We start from the raw sequence: 22,767 nt of genomic DNA on the forward strand, positions 1-22,767 counted from the left end.
ATACATGATTTTAAAGTGCACCTCAGTCCATTATTCTGCTAGCTACAGGACAGTGTGCAGAATGTTTATCTCTTTGCCTACTATGCCTGTAAATTAAAAGGCGGTGACTTTGGATTTAAAAGATAATCTTAACTTCTTCCTTTGGAATTAAGTTATACAGCTGATCATAAATAAATGCTACATATAAGCAAAATCTTGCCACTATGAATGCCACTTTGATCTTTCATTGAAAGTGGACATGGCAATAATTTTATTCAGTTGGTAAGTTTCAAGGTCTCCCTCCCCTGCCCCCATCTGCCATTTCTAGCAAATCAAAATCTAAAGATGCACTTCTTTTTATTTTAGTTTTTCTTTCTTTGATCATTTCATTTAACCGTTGTATAATTAAAAAGAAAACCACAAAAGATTCCATGACTGATGAAGACAACATGTATAAAAATTAAGTACTGTAATCAATTTTAAGAAAAAATGAGAAACCCATATGGTAAAATCTGCGACAAATGAAAATATATGCATTTTCACCATTATCTGGGAGACAGAAATGAAGATTATTGGTTTCACCCAGAGCTGCTGATCAGAAGGCTGATCATGAAGGGCTGCAGCTGCTGTCTGCAAAGCCCCCCTCAAGAGTCTGACACCTCAGTGGTCTCCTGCTGTGATTTTTCTTGGATGCACTGGGTTTCGGTAATGAAGAGATGTGAGTTGGTGAATGTCCACAGTTGGTCATCAGTAGTTACTGAAGTTCTGACAGCTGCTTCTGGTAAGGGAAGGTCAGCCATCTGTGAATGCACTGGCTTCTCTTCACACACAGGTTGCAGGGCAATGTGAACAGTTCTGTCCAGGATCCCTAAGGACAGCCCCTGAACTGGCCCCCCTCCCGCCAGCCCTTCCCTGCCCCAGTGGTCTGAGGGTCACCTCACCAGAACTGGTCCACCTCAACCTTCACATGGAACCAGGAATGCAGGGTGGTAGAGAGCTGTGGCCTGAATCTGGTGCAGGGCAGCACTCCCCACAGACCTGGGATCCACATCCAGACCCTTGAGGAAGACAGGAAGTGGACTCAGACACAAGGAGGAAGGAGTCCCTGGAGCTTCTGGCTGACAGCTGTCCAGCCCACTGGAACTATTGGGTTTGATCTTTGATGTGCGGTACCATCTGGTCTTCTTCCCCTCACACTAGGCCCCTCTCAGAAGCTGCATGAGCCCATCCTGCCTCTGCATCTCCAACCCCCTCATCTCTGGCCACCACAGTCTTCCTAGTGAAAGCAGAACCAGTTGTGAGTGCCAGGAGCTTTGGTGTTTACTCTTTAAACCAACATTTATTATTGTTTGATTTTTCTTACTTTAAAACTAATGCTAATGGTAGAAAATGTGGACATACATGTGGAAAAGAAACCATGTACCCTGACCTTGGAACACCGAGCCTGAGACAGCTCTGCCTTGATCTCTCTCTGTGGCCAGCTGGGGCTTCCCACAGCTGTCCTGACTCAGTCATGTGGTGGACACAGCAGGGACACAATCAGGCTCCACAGGAGTCCCTCGATTAGAAAGAATGGGGTGGCCCCTCTCCAGCTCCTCTCTTGGGTGGAACATGGTGCCTTCCAGGAGTGGGATCCTACTGAGCAAACTGTGTGTTGTTTTGTGCCTGGAATATTCTTTCTAAATTTCAGAATACTTTGCAGACTTCCCTTAGATGTAGGAGTTAAACTTTTATTTTTTATTTTTGAAAAATTAACTTTATTGGTACATTTTAGGTATACATTATGACCACATTCTTCATTGGGAATTTGTACCTGTACATAATATATCTTGATTCTTGTTTTTTTCCCAGTCCCTCCCTTCCCTCACTTCTACCCCTCACACCCTCCCTATTTACAAAAGTTTTGTTTCAATTTTTCCTTCTTTTCTCTTATTTTTTTCTTGCTCTATTTTCCTCCCCCAACTTCCTCTTCCCCTTTGAACCTTTTCTTCCTTTTTCACATTATCTATTATACATTTTGGTCCTCATTTACACTTCGGTTTCTCACACCAGAGAAACTATTCGGTATTTACACATGTGTATCCCATTTATTTCACTTAACAGTATGGCCTTTTAATAAGAAGAGATCCCACTTGTTGATTGTTTGTGCTAGTTCATGGGCAACTGAGGTTTTGTTCATAAAATCTTTTCCTACACCAATGTCTTCAAGAGTTCTACCTAACTTCTGTTCCACCTGGTTCAGAGTTTCTATTTTAATATTTAGATCTTTAATCCATTTTGATTTTAGTTTAGTGCATGGTGAGAGATACAGGTCTAGCTTTAGTCTTTGGCAAGTTGAAACCCAATTTCTCCAGCACCATTTATTAAAGAGGCTATCTTTCCTCCAGTGAGGGTGTTTGGCTCCTTTATCAAAGATAAGATGGCTGAGTGTGTCTGGCGTTGTTTCTGCATCTTCTAATCTGTTCCACTGGTCCTCAAGTCTGTTTCTTTGCCAGTACCATGCTGTTTTTATCACAGTAGCTTTGTAGTAGAGTTGCAGGTTGGGGATTGTGATACCCCCCCGCCATGTCTCTGTTACCTAGAATTGCTTTTGCTATTCTGGGTCTCTTCTTGTTCCAAATGAATTTTTGGATTGATTTCTCAAGGTCCATGAAGTATGCTGCTGGGATCTCAATTGGAATTGCATTAAATCTATATAGCAGTTTTTGGAAGCATGGCCATTTTCACTATATTAATCCTTCCTACCCAAGATCAGGGGATGTCTTTCCATTTTCTGATATCATCTTCAATCTCTCTTCTCAGAGTGCTATAGTTTTCAGAGAAGAAGTCTTTGATTTCTTTCATTAGGTTGATTCCTAGGTATTTCAGTTTTTTGGATGCTATTGTGAAAGGAATTATTTGCCCTATTTCTCTCTCAGTGAGTCTGTCATTTGTGTAGAGGAAAGCTATTGTTTTTTGTGTGTTGACCTTGTATCCAGCTACTTGACTGAATTTGGTTATTAAGTCTAGAAGTCTTTTGGTGGAGTTCTTGAGGTCTTCTATATAGAGTATCATGTCATCTGCAAATAATGACAATTTGACTTCTTCATTACCTATCTTTAGTCCTTTTATTTCTTTCTCTTGTCTAATTGCTGTGCCTAATGTTTCCAGAACTATATTGAACAAGAGTGGTGATAGTGGACATCCTTGTCTTGTTCCTGATTTTAGTGTGAAGGATTTCAGTATTTGACCATTTAGTATGATATTGGTTGTTGGTTTTTCATAGATGGCTTTTATCAGTTTGAGGGAGAGACCATCTATTCCAGTTTTTTGTAGGATTTTTATCATAAATGCATGTTGGATTTTGTCAAATGCTTTTGCTGCATCTATGGAGATAATCATATAATTTTTGTCCTTGGCTCTATTGATATAGTGTATTACATTGATTGATTTGCATATGTTGAACCATCCCTGGATCCCTGGTATGAATCCCACTTGATCAGGGTGTATAATCTTCTTGATGATCTTCTGCATTCTATTTGCCAGTATCTTATTAAGAATTTTTGCATCTATGTTCATTAGTGAGATTGGCCTATAGTTCTCCTTTTTGATTGGGTCTTTCTCTGCTTTGGGGATCAAGGTGATGCTTGCTTCCAGGAATGAGTTTGGCAGTATTGCTTCCCTTTCAATTTCATTGAAGAGTTTAAACAGTAGTGGCAGCAGTTCATCTCTAAATGTCTTGAAGAATTCAGCAGTGAAGCCATCAGAGAAACCACCAGCAGTGTGAAGAGACAATCTATAATGTGGGAAAAAATCTTCACCTGCTCTTCCTCAGACAAAGGTCTACTATCTTGAATCTATAAAGAACTTAAAAAGATCAGACCTCCCAAATTTAAAGACCCAATCCAAAAATGGGCATCTGAAATGAACAGACATTTCTCAGACAAAGAAGTAGAAATAGCAAATAAATAAATGAAAAAATGTTCAACATCACTGGTCATTCGAGAAATACAAATGAAAACAATGCTGAGATTCCACCTCACTCCAGAAAGAATGGCTGTTATCATGAAATCAACCAATAACAAATGCTGGCAGGGCTGTGGGGAAAGAGGAACCCTGCTCCACTGCTGGTGGGAGTGTAGACTGGTGCAACCACTGTGGAAATCAGTATGGAGATATCTCAAAGAACTAGGACTGGAAATCCCAATTGACTCCATTATTCCACTGTTGGGGATCTTCCCCAAAGAATTCAAAGAATCATACCACAGTGATATATGTGCACCCATGTTCATAGCAGCACAGTTTGTGATAGCTAAAACTTGGAAACAGCCCAAATGCCCATCAACTGGAGCCTGAATAAAGGAAATGTGTTTTCTTTTTTATAAAATGGAGTACTACTCAGCCATAAAAAATGAGAAATTAGAGACATTTTTAGCTAAGTGGATGCACATAGAGGCAATACTCTTAAGTGAAATAAACAGGACACACATGTATAAATACTGAATAGATTCTCTGGTGTGAGAAACTGAAAGTGTAAATAAGGACTAAAATGTATAATAGGTAATGTGAAATAGGAAGAAAAGGGGCAAAGGGGAAAGAAGTGGGAGGGATAGAGGAAAGGATAGAAGGGAATGGGATTAATATAAGAAAATGGAAAAATAGGAACAAAATCTTTGTAAATAGGGAGGACTGGAGGGGTTGAAGGGAGGGCTGGGCAAGGGTGAAAAATAAGAACCAAGAGAGATTATGTAAAGGTGCAAATTTCCAATGATGAATGTCATTGTATTGTATACTTAAAATGTACCAAAGATTAGAATGAATAATCAATAATGCAAAATAGGAAGAAAAGGTCCAAAGGGGTAAGGGTAGTGGGAGGGGCAGGGGAAAGGAAAGAAGGGAAAGGAAAAATGATGAGAAATGGAAAAAATGGAAATAAAGTCTTTGTAAATAGGGAAGGGTGGAGGGGGTGAAGGGAGGGCTAGGAATGGGCAAAAAATGAGAACCAAGATGCATTATGTAAAGGTACAATCCCCAATGAGAAACGTAATTGTGTTGTGTACCTAAAATGTACCAATAAAAGAATTTAACAAAAAAAGAGTATGGCCTCAATATGCATCATTTAGCTATAAATGTCTCCAGTTTACCATTCTTTATGCCTGAGTTGTGCTCCATTTCATATAAAAAACCAAACCCCGATCTTCTTTATCCAATCACCAGTTGACAGGCATTTGGGCTGTTTCCAAGATTTAACTAATACAAACTGTGCGACTGTAAACATGGGTATGCATATATTGCTGTGGTATGATTCTTTTAATTCCTTTGGGAAGATACCCAGCAGGGGTATAGCAGGGTCAAATGAGACTTCTAATTCTAGTTTTTTGAGGAATCATCTAGGAATCAATCTAATGAAGGAAGTAAAAGACCTCTACTTTGGAAAGGACAGCACTCTGAGGATATCAGAAAATGGAAAGACATCCATTGTTCTTGGGTAGGAAGAACCAATATAGTGAAAATGGCCATGTTTCCAAAACTGCTATATAGATTCAAAGCAATCCCAATTGAAATTCCAACAGTATATTTCAGAGAACTAGAGAAAACAATCCAAAAATTCATGTGGAACCAGAAGAGACCTAGAATTGGAATAGCAATTCTAGGCAACAAAGACAAGGCAGGGGATATCACAATCCCCTACTTGAAACTATACTACAAAGCCATGGTGATAAAAACAGCATGGCACTGGCAAGAAACAGACCAGAGGATTAGTGAAACAGATTAGAAGGAGCAGAAACAACTCCAGACACACTCAGCCACCTCATCTTTGACAAAAGAGCCAAACACCCTCACTGGAGGAAAGATAGCCTCTTTAATAAATGGTGCTGGAAGAACTGGATTTTAACTTGCCAAAGATTAAGAGTAAACCTATATCTCTCACCATGCACTAAACTAAAGTTGAAATGAATCAAAGATATAAATATTAAATCAGAAACACTAAACCTGCTAAAAGGTTTGGTAGAAATCTTGAAGACATTGGTGTAGGAAAAGATTTCATGAACACAACCTCAGTCACACATGAACTATCACAAATAATCAAAAAGTGGTATCTCTTCTTATTAAAAAGCTTCTGCACAGCAAGAGAAACCACCAACAGAGTGAAGAGACAACCCACAATGCGGGAAGAAATTTTTACCAGCTGTTCCTCAGACAAAGGTGTACTATCTAAAATATATAAAGAACTTAAAAAAATCAGACCTCCCAAATTTAAACACCCAATCCAAAAATGGGCAACTGAAATGAACAGACATTTCTCAGACAAAGATGTAGAAATAGCAAATAAACATATATAGGCGTTAAAATCTCCTAGCTGGGACATCACAGGTACTCAGTATTAAAAATAGTTTACATTTTATATACCACAGTAGCATTTATATTCATTTTTAAACTAGTAGAAAAAAGATGCAGGCCTTGTTACACATTTAGTGTAACAACAAAGGTAACTGTGTGTAAATGCTCGGGCATCTCCACAGTGAGTCCTTAGCCTTCTGACCTGCAGAGCCAACACTTTTAGTGTGGTCCCTGTGCCAAGTTATCTGTATAATTTGATCTTGGTTACTAATGTTCCTGCTCTTGTATTGCCTATGCCTTGTAGCCTCAAACTAGATGTTCTCACCTTTATTCCTTATATGGATTATGGTCATAGCCTTAAGTGGGTCTTGTATCTAAAAGCACACCAAAATTTTTACCAGCTTTTCCTCAGACACAGGTCTAGTATCTAGAATATATAAAGAGCTTAAAAAAATCTAATCCCTTCAAATATAAAGACCCAATTCAAAAATGGGCATCTGAAATCAACAGACATTTCTCAGACAAAGAAGTAAAAGCAACAAATAATGAAAAAATGTTCAATGTCACTGGTCATTCGAAAGATGCAGATGAAAACAACACTGAGATTCCACTTCACCCCAGAAGGAATGGCTGCTATCAAGAAATCAACCAATAACAAACACTGGTGGGGGTGTGGGGAGAAAGGAACCCTTCTCCATTGCTGATAGGAATGCAGACTGGTGCCACCACTGTGGAAATCAGTATGGAGATACCTCAAAGAACAAGGACTAGAGGTCCCATTTGACCCAGCTATTCACCTCCTGGGTATCTTCCCGAAAGAATTAAAAGAATCATACCACAGTGATATATGTGCACCCATGTTCATAGCAGCACAGTTTGTGACAGCTAAAGGTTGTAAACAGCCCAACTGCCTATCAACTGGAAACTGGATAAAGAAAATGTGGTTTTTAAAAATAAAATAGAGTACTACTCAGCCATAAAGAACAACAAACTAGAGACATTTATAGCTAAATGGATGCATATTGAGGACATACTCTTAAGTGAAATAAATAGGACACGCATGTATAAATACCAAATAGTTCCTCTGGTGTGAGAAAATGAAAGTGTAAATATGGATTAAAATGATTAAAATGAATAATTGGTAATTTGAAATAGGAAGAAAAGGTCCAAAGGTGTAGGGGAACTGGGATGGGAAGGGGAAAGGAAAGAAAGGAAAGGAAAAATTATAAGAAAAGGAAAAAATGGAAACAAAGTCTTTGTAAATAGGGAAGGGAGGACAGGGAATGGGGAAAAATAAGAACCAAGATACATCACGTAAAGGTACAAGTAGCCAATAATAAATATAAACGTATTGTATACCTAAAATGTACCAATAAAAGAAGTTAAGGAAAAAAATAAATAAATAAATTTAAATTAAAGCACACCACCAGAATCTTTAAAACACAGGCACTGTGATGGTTAAGCTTAAGTGTCAATCTGACTGGATTAGGAGACTGGTGAAGGCTGGGATTTAGCTTAGCGGTGCCATTGCCTGCCTTGCAAGCGCAAAGTCCAGAGTTCGATCCCCGGTACCAAAAAAAAAAAAAAAAGAGACTGGTGAAGAGGTGACTGGATCAGATACTCACTAGCAGATTAATCCACCGACCTTTACAGCTGAATATGCTATTGGGCGGCAGGGCCCACCTGGAGGTGGGTCACTGGGGGCACTACTTTCAAGGGTAGTCACTCTGCCGCTGTGCTCTGCTTCCTGACCACCACAAAGGGAGCATCTTTGTTTCAACACTCCCTTCCACTGTGCTCTTCCTGCCTTGGAGCCAAATGACCATGGACTGAAACTTGTGAAACATGAGCCAATTAATCTTTGCCTCCTTTAACTTGCAAATTTCAGGTATTTTGTTCCAATGGTGGAAAAACTAATACATATTTTATTCATAACACCACCCCCAGATACAAAAACAGGGTATAGGAACCCCTTGGTCTGGCCTAAGCCTGGCCTGGCCCTATGGGTCAGGACCTTGCCTTGGACCTCCCTGCAGCCTTGTGTCTTCACACTTGGCCCAGCACCTCATCCCTGGTGTTGGCTGGACACTGCTGCTCCTGGAGCACATGCCTTGGTGGTTTACACACTCAGAGGCAAGAGCCATGTGCCAGAGAGGGACAAAGCCATATCTGGTGGCATCATTAGGCAGATTTCTTGAGTAGAACCAGCAAACACTGTAGGTCCATGTGAAGAGGACTAGAGAAGCTGTCCTTGCTTGTGGAGTAAGACCACCAAGGACATCCTTCCACATCTTCAGCAAGGGCCCCAGAAAGCCAGTGTACACATAGCAGTACTGAACTCCAGCTTGCCTGGTGCTACAGACCAGCCTTGGCCACGGGCTTACACCCTGGATCCTGAAGTCACAGGGCAAAAAGGAGAACCTGGCCTCTGGGGGTGGCTGGAGACTCTGTGGTGGAGGGAGGGGAGGAGGGAGAGACCTGCATGCAAAATGCTTGTTCCTGGAAATGAGGTGCAATTATCCTGATGGGAGCAGCTGGAGGAGGCAAGAAGGCCCTCCTGTGGCACCACTGGAGACAAGTGTGGTGCAGGGCACAGACTGAGGAAGTGACACTGTTCCCAGCTTTCCAAGTTGTGTTTGCAACAGTGATTGGAACTTGGCAGGGGCCTGCAATGATAAACAAACCGATCCATGCATGTCAGAGCCATGAGCAGGCTTCAAAAACCAGGGGCCCAGGTCAGCCAACTGGCGTGAAAATTCAGGGGGCAGAAGAGACTCACAGGCCACTGGAGAGCTCGGTCAGGAGAACAGGGGAGAGCAGGGAATGTGGATGGCCTCCAAGACCTTGTGTGTGACCAGGTCATGTGCACTTGAGAACTGCTTCTGGCTTACACCTTCCAGTGGTGTAGTCACACAACATTCATTGCAGTCCTCTGGATGTGGGGCCTGAACAGATTAGATGTGCTCTGGTGGTCTTACTCTCACTTTCTAATGAGAAAGTAAAGTCAGCACTTCAAGGCCCAGAAGTGTTATAAATCAAGGAAAACTTGCCTATATAAAGTCACACTTGTGATGACAGCTGGTATTCATGGCTTCATTGTTACCCCACAGCTTAGGGAAGGACTCCATGTTTAACAGAGAAGGTATGGCAGGGAGCAAGCCCTGCGAAAAGGAAAGAAGGAGCAGGCAGCTAACACAATTCCCAGGTGGTCTACCATGTACTTCATGGATATTTTTGTGTCTCGTGGAATCTGAGGTTCTGTCTACTGTGGAACACACCAAAACAGAAAAGAAATGTGTCACCAATTAAAATGTAATGGATATTTTCTCATTTTTTAGAATTCCTATTTCATACTTATTAGAAGAACCTTTAAAGGCTTGTTTACAAATTGGTTTTGTTGATTGAAAGTACATAGTGTTTATTGAGTGAGATGCACAGACCCTATGCTCAACCTAAGGTCACAACAGGCCGTTACCCCAGATGGCCCTCGAACCTCTCTCAGTGAATGAGGGGGCACCGCCACTTGATTTCGGTCATCATGCACTACTACTGTATTTCCAGTTTCATGCAAGTGGAACACGCTCTATGCACCCATTTGTCTGGCTTTTTGTGATCAATACAGTGGTTTTGAGATTCGTCTCTGTGGTTATATGTATTTCCCGTGCTCTGTCCTGTAATTTATGTGCACAGTTATATATTGTATACATGTAACACAATTTATGTGTGCATTTTAAAACTCAAGTTGGAGCCTTTGTAAAGATCCCACATGCATTCTTGTACTAGTCATTTTGTGATCGTGTGTTTTAACTACTCTTGGATAAATACGTTAGGGGTGATTTTACTCTCATGAGGGGAACACCAATGGGGAAAAGGCCAGTTTTCGTACAACTCTCCAACATTTGCTGTTTGCATTATTAATTTGAGACATTATAGCAGATGGGTGGTGATGTTTCACTGTGCTTTTAATTTGCACTTAGTGATATTGAATAGTTTTTTTTTTAGGTGCTTCCTGTTTAGTCATGTACCTCTCATTTTGCAGTGTCTTTGCAAAATGTCTTTGCAAAAAAGTGTCTTTGCAAAATTTAGATTAGGTTGCTTGTATTGATTTGTAGGAACTCAGAATCTTTGTCAGAAGATTTCCGCCAAAAAATGTATACTCACTTCAGGAAAAGAAAAACTTGTATAAATATTTTGATATTAAATTTATTCAGATATTATAAGAGTAATACAAATTAATTTTGGCCTCTACAATTACAAGGGATGCTCAAAAAGGTGGTCATGAGCTTTATCACTGAGATTGTGGCACACTCATTTTTAATTTCTTTTCTAAAGGCCAGTGGTATAGTGGGTTTTCTGCAATGTACAACTTCCTCTAGGGTCCCCCATATGAGGGTAACACCACTTTTTGAAAAAGCATCATACTATTTTTCTTTTTCTGAAGAGTGTATATATTTTTGGTGGACTCATTATATATGTCTGATATATAAATGCCATATATGTCACATATATATGTATGTCATATGTAGGTAGATATAGATAGATACGACATTCTATCAATCTGTGGTCTGCCTTTTTACTTTCTTCATTGTGTATTGGTGAATATTCACTTCAGATTTTATGAAGTCAAATTTATCAAATAGTCTGCTCCAAAGACATTTGTCTAATTCAATATCACAATGGTATTTTCCTATATTTTCTTTCAGAGCCTTTACAGTTTTAGATTTTATGTTTATGTCTCTAATTAATCTCAAATATTTTTGTGTTGCATGTTAGACTTTTCTCTTTAATTGGAATAGATGTATCTTGTTGTTCTAGAATCATTTGTTGAGAAGACTATCTCTTTGTAGTGGATTGTTTTAGTGCCTTGTCAAATTAGTTGGACATAAATTTTTGAATCAACTTGTAGACTCACTATTCTTTTTCAGTAATCTGTTTAACTATCCCTATTCCAGTAATAGATTGTGTGGGTCTCTTATATAGCTTCATAGTAACTTTTCCAACTTCGTAATGTTAGTCCTTCAACTTTGTTCTTTTGAAGGAGTACTTTGACCTTCTAGATCTTATGCATTTCCATATGCATTTTTCCTATATGCATTTTTGAATTCACATGTCAGTTTCTACTAAAGCTTCCTTGGATTTGATAGGATTTATGTTGGATCTACTAATCAATTTTGAGGAATTAACTTTATAACCTTACTGAGTGTTCTTACCCTTTAACATGGTATATCTCACTATTTTTCCTTAAGCTTTCTCAGCAGTAGTATTTAATTTTCAAAATCTTGCACATTTTTCAATAAACTTATTACTAAGTATGTTATGTCTTTGATGTTATAACAAATCACATTTTAAACAATTTTAAATTATTCTTTTGAAATATTGGCAGTGGAATTGCATGGTCACAAGCAAGCTTTTGCTTTGTAGATGCTGTAGGACTTTTTTGTACACTATCTTATCCTGTGTGACTAAAGACAGTTTTATACTTTTCTTTCCATACCTTATTGCTTTATCTTACCTTTATTACATTGCCTAAAGCAATAATGATAAAAAAGAAGCCATGATATTAGTTTTAAGCATTAAATCCTTCTTTTATCATGAGTATGATGTCATCTATTGTCATTTTAAAAATATGCTCTCAATCAGATGGAAGAGATTGTTCTTCTTGTCCCAGTTTTCTGACAGTTTTGACATTTAAATAACGAAGCAGTACTTCTTAATTAAAAATGAACAACTAAATTTTCTTTTCGAAAGACTGATAGTTTTACTGCCACTGAAAAATTTGCATTTAGGACATAATGTTATTGAAATGTCTTAAGAGTCATTGAGTATTATTGGTAGTGTTCTAAATAGTTCCTTCAATTTTGCAAGCCACTTTATCCTTCTTCCTAAATATACTCCTGTGTTATTCCAGTAGCTCCTCTTGAGCATGTATAAGGCAGTTAGATTTGATACTGTATTATTCTGTCCAGGCTGCTATAACAAAATAATTAAATGGAGTGGCTTCAAAACAACATAATTTTATTTTCCACAGCTAGATGCTGGAAGCCAAGATCATTTGGAATCTGGCAGTGGCCTATTTTCTGGCTCATAGGCAGCACCTTCTCACTGTGTTCTTACATGGCAGAAGAAGCCAGTGAGTTACCTCTGACCTCTTTTATAAGGGTGCTAGGGAAGCTGCACTCTAAAACCTAATCACCTCACCAAGGCTCCACCTCTTAACACTATCATTTTAGGAGTGAAGATTTTGACATATGAATTGGTGTGGGGCAAGAATTCACACCACAGAAGATTCCGTTTGATAAGTGATTGCTATGGTTTATGTGGAAGGGATGAAACTGTATGACCAGGTTGGGTCTGAGTGGAGATTTTACTCTGTTTTATCTAATTTTGTTTCATCTTCTACATTTCGAATTGTGCAGCCTGAGAAGTTTTGGAATAATTATTAGAATTATATAAAACTCTTTTACTTAGAAAATTAAGTTGGCTTAATTTCCTCTTCATATTAGAAAAAATTAAGAAGATAGGAGTGAATAGAAAACAGAATCCAGCAATATAAATAAGATATGAATTAAGGTAAATATAATGGATATTTACTTAATGTCCATTTATATAATAGTTAAACATGTTTAGGGTAATGTATGGCTTCACTATAATAATTTCTGAAGAACTATTAAGGAATTGACTTTTATTGAAAAACAACTTTAGGAGTCCTTTAAAAACCAGGTAGGCAAGGACCCGAGTTTGATCCCCAGTACCAACCCCCCCCCAAAAAAAAAACCATGTATGTGTGTGGAAGAGAGTAAATTTCCATGAGCGTGAAGTTACATGAGTGCATGGCATGTGGGAAAGGGGACTGAGCCCCCTACAATGAAGGCGGCATCTGGTGGCCTCTGCCAGGCAGTTTCCTCCACAGGCACACAGCAGCAGCCCTGTGGTCATGGACTCAGGCCAGGGGAAGCCGTACAAAGACACCGAGAGCCTGGAACAGGACAAGGCCAGTCCAGCAGGAGGGACTGGAGCCAAAAAGTGTGGTATGGATCATAAGGTCCTATGACCCAGCCTTAGTCTGGAAACGCAGTGTACACATGGGGTGGGCAAACAACAATTTCAAGTGGTTCTGCTTTTTAGAGATTCTGTTCTTGTAGCAAAGTAAAGATAGCTGTCTGTAGATACACAGCTCTTCAGGAGATGAGTGAATGAGCAAATATGAAGCCAATGTAGGCACCACCTTCTACTTATTGAGATATGGCAGATAGGAAGATGGTCTTTTACACAGCTACAGTGATAAAAACAGCATGGTACTGGAACAAAAGCAGACATATTGATCAATGGACAAAATTGAGGACACAGAAACAACCCTAGGCTTCTTCAACCATCTGATCTTTGACAAAGTAGCCAAAAGCAAATTCTGGAGAAAAGATAGCCTCTGTAACAAATGGTGCTGGGAAAACTGGTTATCCACTTGCAGAAGAATGAATCTAGATCTTTATCTCTAAATAGGCTTCTAAAAAGAAAAGACCTAATCAGAGAACAGGCAACCAAAATGAATATACTTCTTGAAAGAAGAAGTATAAATGGTCAATAGGTACATGAAAAAATGTTCAACCATCTCTGGCCATTAGAGAAGTGTAAATCGAAACAACACTTGAAATTCCATCTTATTCCAGAAAGAATTACCGTTATCAAGAACCCAAAAAACCCCAAATACTGGCAAGATTGGGGAAGGGGCTTCCACATTCTTGGTGGGAATGTAAACTAATACAACCACTATGGAAATTCCTCAAAAAACTAAATACAGGAATACCTTCTGACCTGGCCATCCCTTTTCTGGGTATGTTCATGGAAGAGTTAAAGACATCATATTTAATGATATGTGCACACCCATGTTTACAGTAGCCCAACTTGTATTGGCTAAACCTTGGAAGTGGCCTATATGCCCATCAACAGATGAATGGAAAAGAAAATGTGGTATGATTACACAATGGATGGTTTATTTACACAGCATACACTACTTGGCCATAAAGAAGGATAAATTTGAATAATTTGTAGGAAAATGGATGCACCTCGAGTCCATAATGCTAAGTGAAATAAATCAGACACAGACTGAATATTGCTTGGTTTCTCTTATACAAGAAACTTGAAGTATAAATAGTTTAAAGAACAAAATAAGAAATAGACAATAGATGGAAACAGAGAGATAGACTTTGTGAAGCTAGGAAGGGAATCTGGGGATGAGAGGAGACAGGAGAGAAGGGAGGGAAAAGGGAAGTGAAAAGGATTAAGATACAATATGTATATATAACAATTCCTCAGGTGAATGTATTTATTATATATCACAAATATATACCAATAAAACTTCAAAAAATAGAATAGGTGTGACTGGTGCTGCTTTCTATAAAACCACTTCAGGCATCAGCTCAGGAGAATCCAGGAGCTCTCACTTAACATGATGGTCGTTTAAGGATTTTTATCTTTTAAGTTCCTTGATGCCTGGCTGTTGTTTGTCATCTACATTCCTTTTACATTCTTTTTGGTTGTCAGGCAATTTGGACAAACTGTCAGACATGTGCAAAGTCAATGACACTTGCTAGGTTGAAAAAAATGAACATTTTGTAAAAGTAGGCATTCTACCAACTCGACAAAGGTAGCTTTGTCAAAATAAAAACTTGTGTATGGTTACAAAACTTGAATTCTTTGGCAGTAAGGTAGAATTGGAATTGTGTTACTAGCCTGATATTTAAAGAGAAATTATGTAGGAAAACTGTGGCCAGTGTGTTAATTGCAGGTCAGGTTTGTTCCTGATGGGACAACGGTGGACATCTACAGCTCTTGGAGTAGAAAGCCAGAGCAGAGATGCTCAGAACTGAGAAGCATAAACTCTAGATAGAATGAGCAGTGCAGTCCCGCTTATGCTAAAAGACTGAGCGGTCTCCTTGTGGCTCAAGACTCCATCAGGCATATCCAGGAAGCTATGCCAAGATCAGGAACATTTAGATGTTATTTGTAAAGCCAGTAGTTTGGGTGACAAGGAATGCAATGCTCTGAATTGAAAGCTGGACTTTTTAAAAAAAAATATTGACTTTGGCAACAGGACACACTGCATTTTTGTAACATATGTGTTAAATATGAGTGTGTTGGTTGAAAAGTTGAGTAGATAACTGTATTACTAGTCAGGAAAAATGCAGACCCTCAAGATGAGTTATCATGATCCATTTAAATTTGTGTCCATTTGAAGCTGGATTATATGTTTCCTTGGAGGGCCAGGTAACTTAAGGATGGCTGTGAATGAATTCACAAGTTAGCGAAAAATCCAGTGTGTTGGGCTGGAGAGTTTTAGCTCAGTGGTGCTGCTGCCTGCCTTACAAGCACAAGATCCTGAGTTGGATCCCTGGTACCAAAAAAACCAAAAAAACAAAAAACAAAAATCTAGTGTGTCCTTACTTCTATGTTGGATGTATGGCTTCTAAAAGAAACCTACATCTACAGTATTGAATATGTGTAAAATTTCCTTGTGGGTTATGACTTTTTTTCCTCTATGTGACTTTATTTTGTGTCTCTATGCCTGATATGTAAAACTTTTGCTCAATAGTAATAATACTACCTTAATTATATAGCAGCCTACAACTTTGCATCTATCATTGCAGTTAATGTGCTCAGTCCTTCTGTGTGGTAGGCAGGCGAGGATATGGGATCTACAAGGAGGTTCTGGTCTAGTGGCCTCCTGGTTCAGGGTCTGAACCAACAGCTCAGAGCCTCAGGCTGCTGCTGCAGAAGTTGGCCTTTTCTCTCGGAAAATTCAGGCTCAGAAAGCCACCCACCCTTGTGAGCTGCCTACAGATCTTTTATTTATGTCCCTGCTCTCAGTAAGACTGACATCTCTGAGTAGGTTTTATTTATGTATTTTTCTTTAAATGATTTTCATTCACCTCTATTTGTATACAGTCCATTTTGCTAGAAAGAAATTCTTTATTTGATATCAACACTGATGCAAAATGACATCTCAGCTTCTCTTTTCTGCAGTGGTGCATTTCACAGACGGGCAGTCTTTACTGAGGTTCATCAGTGGTGCTTTGACATCTGACTTTCTTTGGAACATTCAAGTGCCCTTGTTTTAAAATTCCTTCCATTCAGTTTTTAAAATTTTAAATTCTTTTTTCTTTATACATTAACTCCTCAAAAATTTAATAATTAGCAGTCAAAGCTTTATAAAGACACTCTAAATAGGCATCACATGGAAATATTTTCATTAATATATTAAAATGGAATATCACAATGTAAACTTTTTAAGTGTTCATTATTTTATTTGTTTATATGGAGAATTATTTCCAGAATTCCAAGCCTTATTTTTCTCTCCAAGGATGATCATTCTTTTGGAAGCTTAGCCTTTCAACCAGAATCAAATATAACTTAAAATATCACAATGATTTTAGAGCCTCCTCTTGGTCCACAGTGGTGTCACAGTGGCAGACCCCAGCATTTGAAGACATTTCCACCTCAGCTCCATACTGTCCACTGAGGCTCCCCTTGTCACACTTTGCATCATCTCCCTTGGTGTCAGCATCACTGCAGCCTCTGCATCATCCCCGTACTGGTTCCTGTCGTCAGTCTTCATTGCGTTTCTCCCAGTTCCTGGTTTCATTCTCCATTCCTGACTCCCTGTGCCTTAACACTTTTTAAGGTCATACTGACACTTTTCCTGAGGGTCACTGCGCTGTGTCCTCAGGCCCCTCCTGGGCACACTTGTGTGGCCTCCTGATGATGGGAACCTTGGCACTGTGGTGAGATGTGGCTTGTTCTGTGTGAAGTCGCCCCACAGTCCCACTCACGGTGACATCAAGGGTGAGTCCTGTCAGAGCTGTTTCCCAGACAGAGCCTGGTGTAGATCCTGCACAAGAGCCCCTGGGAGGGGCTAGGGGACAAGGTGACCGTGCATAAGTTGCGTTACTGCCTGTTCCCAAGTCTTAATGAAGAATCTCCCTTTGTGACTGAATTTGACTAATAAGTGCGAGTTCCCCACACACAGCCAGACAATGAAATAAAACTGAGTGGGTAACAGTCTTAATCACGATCATGCTTCCTCACGCACTCACAGAATCTCCTTTCATTCTGTTGTGATACCTCTGATACTTTATAACATGCTCTGCAATTATAAGCAGCTGTTGATTTAATCAATCCTACTGCTTACAGAGAGCCTTCAGATATGACATAAAATCCTCAATAGGGACATTTAAAGAATTTTCCTAAACCATGTCTAAAAATCATGTCCAGAGAGACAGGATGTTCCAGGGTAGAGCACAGAAAGTATTTTGTGGCCAGATGATCACACCATAAATTCTTTTTTTCTTGGTGCTGGGGATCGAACTCATGTCCTTGCGCTTGCGAGGCAGGCAGCAGCACCACTGAGCTAAATCCCCAGCCCCATCACACCATAAATTCTGTGCATGAATGCACATCTGATGCAGGGCCTGGCAGATGCCATGTAAGCCTTGTGCTCCCTGGGACACCAGTCTCCTGGGAAGGAGTCCTGCCTAAGCCCTGCCTGTGGTCCCACGTGATCTTGCACGGACCTGAGCGCAGGGCCACCAGGCAACACCAGGCTCCGCACAGGCTGTAGCCACTGTCCTCCTTGAATTCCTCACCTCATGACCAGAAGTAACTTGCGATCTTTGGAAAAAACAGGAATTTGTGTGTGATGTTGTGACTACACACTGATTATATGGGAAGAAACCTAGGGCCTGGGGATGTAGTTCAGTGGTAGAGCACTTGCCTAGTATGCCTGGTATGCTCAATCCCTGGTATTAGAGGAAAAATATCAAATAGCTGCATTTAGTAATGTAGCCAGAAGACAGACAAAGCATAAAATCTTGTGCGATCATCTGCATAATGTAGGTGGAATTACTGGGCAAGATAAAATCTAGGTGGTTTTCAAGCTATGATTTATTATCACAAGAGATTAATCACATGTGCACTCTATGCCAGGTATTCTTCTAAAATTGGGAAGGTGAGCAAGTCACAGTGAGCATTTGTGGAGCACAGTCAGTGTGCCACCATGGTGGGTGACTCAGTCTCTTAACCCTCAGTGGCCCAGCCAGAATCCTAACCCCTGCACCATGCAGGCCAGCTCTGCCTGGGTGGTGTGGACAGGGACAGTACTGTCAGTTCCCTTACCTTGTCCACCTGCCTGACACCATGTTCATGCTCATGAACATTCTGTCAACTGCAGTCCATGACTTCAAAGCAGTCTTAATGCTCAACTTTTTGGAGAGGGTTCCACCTTGCCAGGGTGTATCATTCTGCCAGCATAGAGAGGCTCCACGTGACTGCTGTCTATGGGATCCCACTGCAGCCACCATGAGCCTGAGTCAGGGTGTAGACCAGGCATGGCCGTGTGTGTGTGTGTGTGTGTGTGTGTGTGCGTGCGTGTATTTGTGCACACAGATGGGTACAAATCAAGCAACTCTGCACACCAAGGAGAAGCCGAGTTGCTGAAGCTATGTCGCTGACATAGGGAGATACCAGCTTTTACACACATGATCTGTACCACTGGCATCTTTACTGTCATTGTTTTATTTGGTGTGAGTGAATTTTGGAACTAACTCATGTCACTGGCTGCTGGGAAGCAGAACTACAAGAGAATTCCAGTTATCCTTACTGACTTCCATTGCCATGGCCTGCTTTAGACTCCTCCGATTGAGATGCATTGTTCTGGGGTGATAGCAGTGACGATGTTGAGAGCCTGTTCTCAGTCAGAGGTCAGGGTTGCCCACCTGGGAAAGTGGGTGTTTTGCAGGCTTCCTCAGTGGTGGTATGACAGCTGATGGAGGGTGTGCTGGAGTGTGGGTAGGAGGGCAGCAGCAGAGGCCCTCCGGTGAGCACTCTCTTTCTCTGGGGAAGAATACGGGGCCCGCACTGCTCAACCTGCTGAGCCTCTGGTTCCCCTCAGCCCTCTGCCCCCAAGTGTGACCACAGCCCCTTCCTGGCCCTGCCCACTGTTCCAGTCCCGCCCCTAGTGCCTGCTCACCACCTTTCCCTCTTCCTCTCCAGCGTCCTCCTGTGACCAGGAGCACCAGTCTGCCCTGGAGGAGGCCAAGCAGCCCAAGAATGACAACGTGGTGATCCCTGAGTGTGCCCACGGTGGCCTCTACAAGCCGGTGCAGTGCCACCCGTCCACAGGGTACTGCTGGTGCGTGCTGGTAGACACAGGGCGCCCCATCCCCGGCACATCCACCAGGTATGCACAGCCTCGGGGGGGAAAGGAGCAGGGGGCTGGCATCATCTCAGACAGTGTCAAGCCCACGCGACAAGGCCAGGGCATGAGCCACGTCCTCTGTCCTCTGTGCCCACGTGGCCTTTTAGAGCAAGTGGCTGCAGTACCCAAGGGCAGGGGAAAGTGTGGCTCTGGAGGTAACTGGAGCCACCTGTGGGCTGTAGCAGAAGAGCTTAGGAGCCATACTTTCAGGCCAGGTCAGTCCAATCAGTCTCCATGATGTGGTAAGCATGGGGCCCACATCAGAGGCCCAACCTGGCCTCCTGGACGTCCACGCAACATTGAAGAAGCTGGGCACTTACACCAAGCTAGCTTTCTACAGTGCACAAATACTATAAGATGCCACATTAAAGAGCATGAATGTGACTAGGAAGAGCAGTAAAGTTAGTCAAGGATTTGAAATATAAACTCAACTGACACATGTTTTGTGTGAGTTTGAGCAAAGCAAATAACTTCCCCAGAGCACCTGAGAAAGAAGAGTGGCTAGCTCATGGAGCAGCAAGATCCCAGTGTGCATGTTTCAGCAGCTCTGTTACATGAATCTGCCTTTTGGATTTTCCTGGATTTATTTAAAAATAGTTTACAGATTTAGGAAAATATTATCTCTCAAATCTTATCAAATTTGATCCCTGATTTAATCTCTAGTGCTTGGACATGAATATTTTGATATTTCCTAAGTTATTCAAATTTTCCAATATATGTAGAGAGGAGGGCAGGTCTAGGTTCCTCCGGGCCTCTGGAGCTGGGGTAACCAGCACACACAGCCCGCCTGGTCTCACAGCACCCACACACCCTTCCCTGGAGGGGAAGATGCACCGCACGCTTCAGTAAGCGGCAGGGAGGCTGCAGGGTTTGGGAGTAAGAAGGTCCATCTTTCCAGGTTCGAGTGGAGCTTCTCCAGTCCCTGTGCACAGGTACAGAGGGAGCACTACCTTCTATGTGCCCTCCCTTGGAAGCAGCCCCTCTGTCACCTCGGGCTATGCTTGCTCCTGCACATTCAGGTTGGGCATCTGCTCGCAGCACAGGCCCTCTGCCTGCTGTACGTTAGCCACCTGCATCTCTGCAGCAGAGCTGAAGTGTCCTTGGCAAATGCGTTCTCAGGGCCAGCCAAGGAAAATCCTGATGCTGTCAAAACTAGACTCCTCACCCTGCATCCGAAGTGATGAGATCAGCATTTATAAAAGAACCTGTAAACACTTCATAGTGTGATGGACTCGAAGCAGAGCAAGCCCTATCTTCCCTCATCTAACCAATTTCACTCTGAACAGATTGTGCTATTTCCTGCCAAAAAGGAGAAGCTCGGGCTCTCTTCTCCCCAGGTTTGCCTGTAGGAGAGAGTAAGTCACTCTTTGTGTATTTCCTTCTCTCTCTCCCTCTCCTTGTCCCTGTCCCTCTCCTCCCTCTCGCTCTCAACATAAAGAGGTTTATTGGGCAGAATTTAAAGTACACATTCAAAGGAAATAGAACGTGGGCGCTCAAAAGAGAGGTGCATTATAGCTTGGAGCTGGGAATACTTATATACTTTAGGGGGTGGAAATTTATTTTATATTTTTCAAAATGAGTGATCTATGATGGTTTGCCTAAAATGTTCACTGAAACATTTGAGTTTGTTTATCCTAAACAAGCAAGAACATTAGGTTGAATGAAATGGGGAGACCCCTAAAGTGCTGGCTGGAATCTTATCTGTCATTCGTTATTCATGCATGAGTACATTCATTCAGCACAAACACTGATGGTCAGTGGTGGTCAGGACCAAGGAACCTATGGAAACAGACAGTCTCCTCTCTAACTGTTCTTCCCTGCGTGGGGCCAGTGGGTGGGCACAAGAAGTCCCTCCTGTCACTTGGGCTCAGGATTTGCCAGCTCTCACATTCTGAAAGGATGGTAATTTTTGGGAATTGCTCCAGTCCACAGACACAATCCAAATGAGCCTCTGATGCCCTTCCCGCCCAGCCACTGGCAGCTTCCTGGCTGGCTCAGGGTTTGTTCCTGCCGTGCTTTCTAGAAACATGCTTTGCAGCCATGGGAATATATTTTGGAAGAAGAAAGTCTTTGTCTTTTCAACAGGAAGGAAAATCTCCCTCATGGACCTGGTGAACCTCCCCTCTCTCTACTTGGTGGAAATATTGCTGTGCCCCAGCCCCAGGTGATCCCCAGGCCACCAGGAATGGGGAGGATGCTTGTCATGGAGGACCCAAGTTAAGACTGGGATACAGCCTTAAAGAGTCCAGGTTTTGTGTAAAAGGAGAGAGATGCCTCCGTGGTGTCTGCCAGCCCTGCAATCAGGGAAATGATGGATGCAAAGGTGGGGTAGCAAAAGCCTGGCAGTGGGGGTGGCTGGCACTTGAACTGGTCCCAGCCAGACCCAGATGCACGGGTAGAGGGCAGGACTCCGAAGCCCTGGCACACTGGGCTTCGGTGAAGGGCCATGGATAGGGTGGGTATGTGGGATGGCTGGAAAGCAGGAGAGAAGAGTGTAGGGCAGGGACTTCTCTGTCAGCCTGGGTGAGTATTGGATTCCAGCACCGGGGCAAGTGTGGGACCATCCAGGAGAGGATTCCAGCTCTTGTGATCAGAGACATTCCAGGCTCATTTATTTCTTCATTTCTCTTCCAGCAAAGATGTGGATGCCCTTGATCTGCCAGGCACTAGCCTGGGCCTGGGGACACCATGTAGAGCTTCCCCCTCATGACAGGAGATGGGTGGTGGCAAAATATATCCATAGATAAGCCCTAGTGAGGAAATATATCAGGTGGTGACTAGTGATTTGGAGTGAAGTGAATGGGACTCAGGGAGGGTCTGTGGGGTCAGCTAGAGCACCATAGCCAGGGCAGCCTTTGAAGGCTGACCAGAGTGGAGATCTGTAGAGCTGGGGAGCAGTGGGTGGAGGGCCTACTGGGGTGTGTGCTTCCCTGCAGCATAGCAAGTTCCAGTAGCTATGGAGCAGCTGCAGTAGCAAGTAGAGAACAAGGAGACTGCTGGATAGGTGTGCACCAGAAAGACTGCATTATGTCCCTACAAGCTCAGAGGTACAGCAAGCTCAGTTCTGGTTGCTCTGGCATTGCCTTGTGTTGACTTTGTCTCCAGGCAGGTTCTCTTCTCAATCACAGGGTGGCTGTAGCATATCTACTATCTCATCCACATGCCACAGTTCTCGTGGCACACCAGACACTCCCTCTCTCTCTCTCTCTCTCTCTCTCTGT

General features: G+C 41.9%; 1 protein-coding gene across 3 annotated transcripts in view; it reads left to right on the forward strand.

The window, feature by feature from the left end:
- The window catches only part of Smoc2 (SPARC related modular calcium binding 2), a 148,051-nt gene that overhangs the window by 89,269 nt on the left and 36,015 nt on the right, over window positions 1–22,767 (forward strand). For all 3 annotated transcript variants that reach the window (XM_004868837.3, XM_004868836.3, XM_087196010.1), the window contains exon 8: window positions 19,342–19,528. In XM_004868837.3, coding sequence (XP_004868894.2) covers window positions 19,342–19,528 — 187 coding nt within the window. The remainder of the gene's footprint in view (window positions 1–19,341; window positions 19,529–22,767) is intronic.

This window comes from Heterocephalus glaber, unplaced genomic scaffold (assembly GCF_053883595.1).
Source record: "Heterocephalus glaber isolate CG9 unplaced genomic scaffold, H.glaber_assembly_v1.0 deba00001610, whole genome shotgun sequence".
Classification (NCBI taxonomy): domain Eukaryota; kingdom Metazoa; phylum Chordata; class Mammalia; order Rodentia; family Bathyergidae; genus Heterocephalus; species Heterocephalus glaber.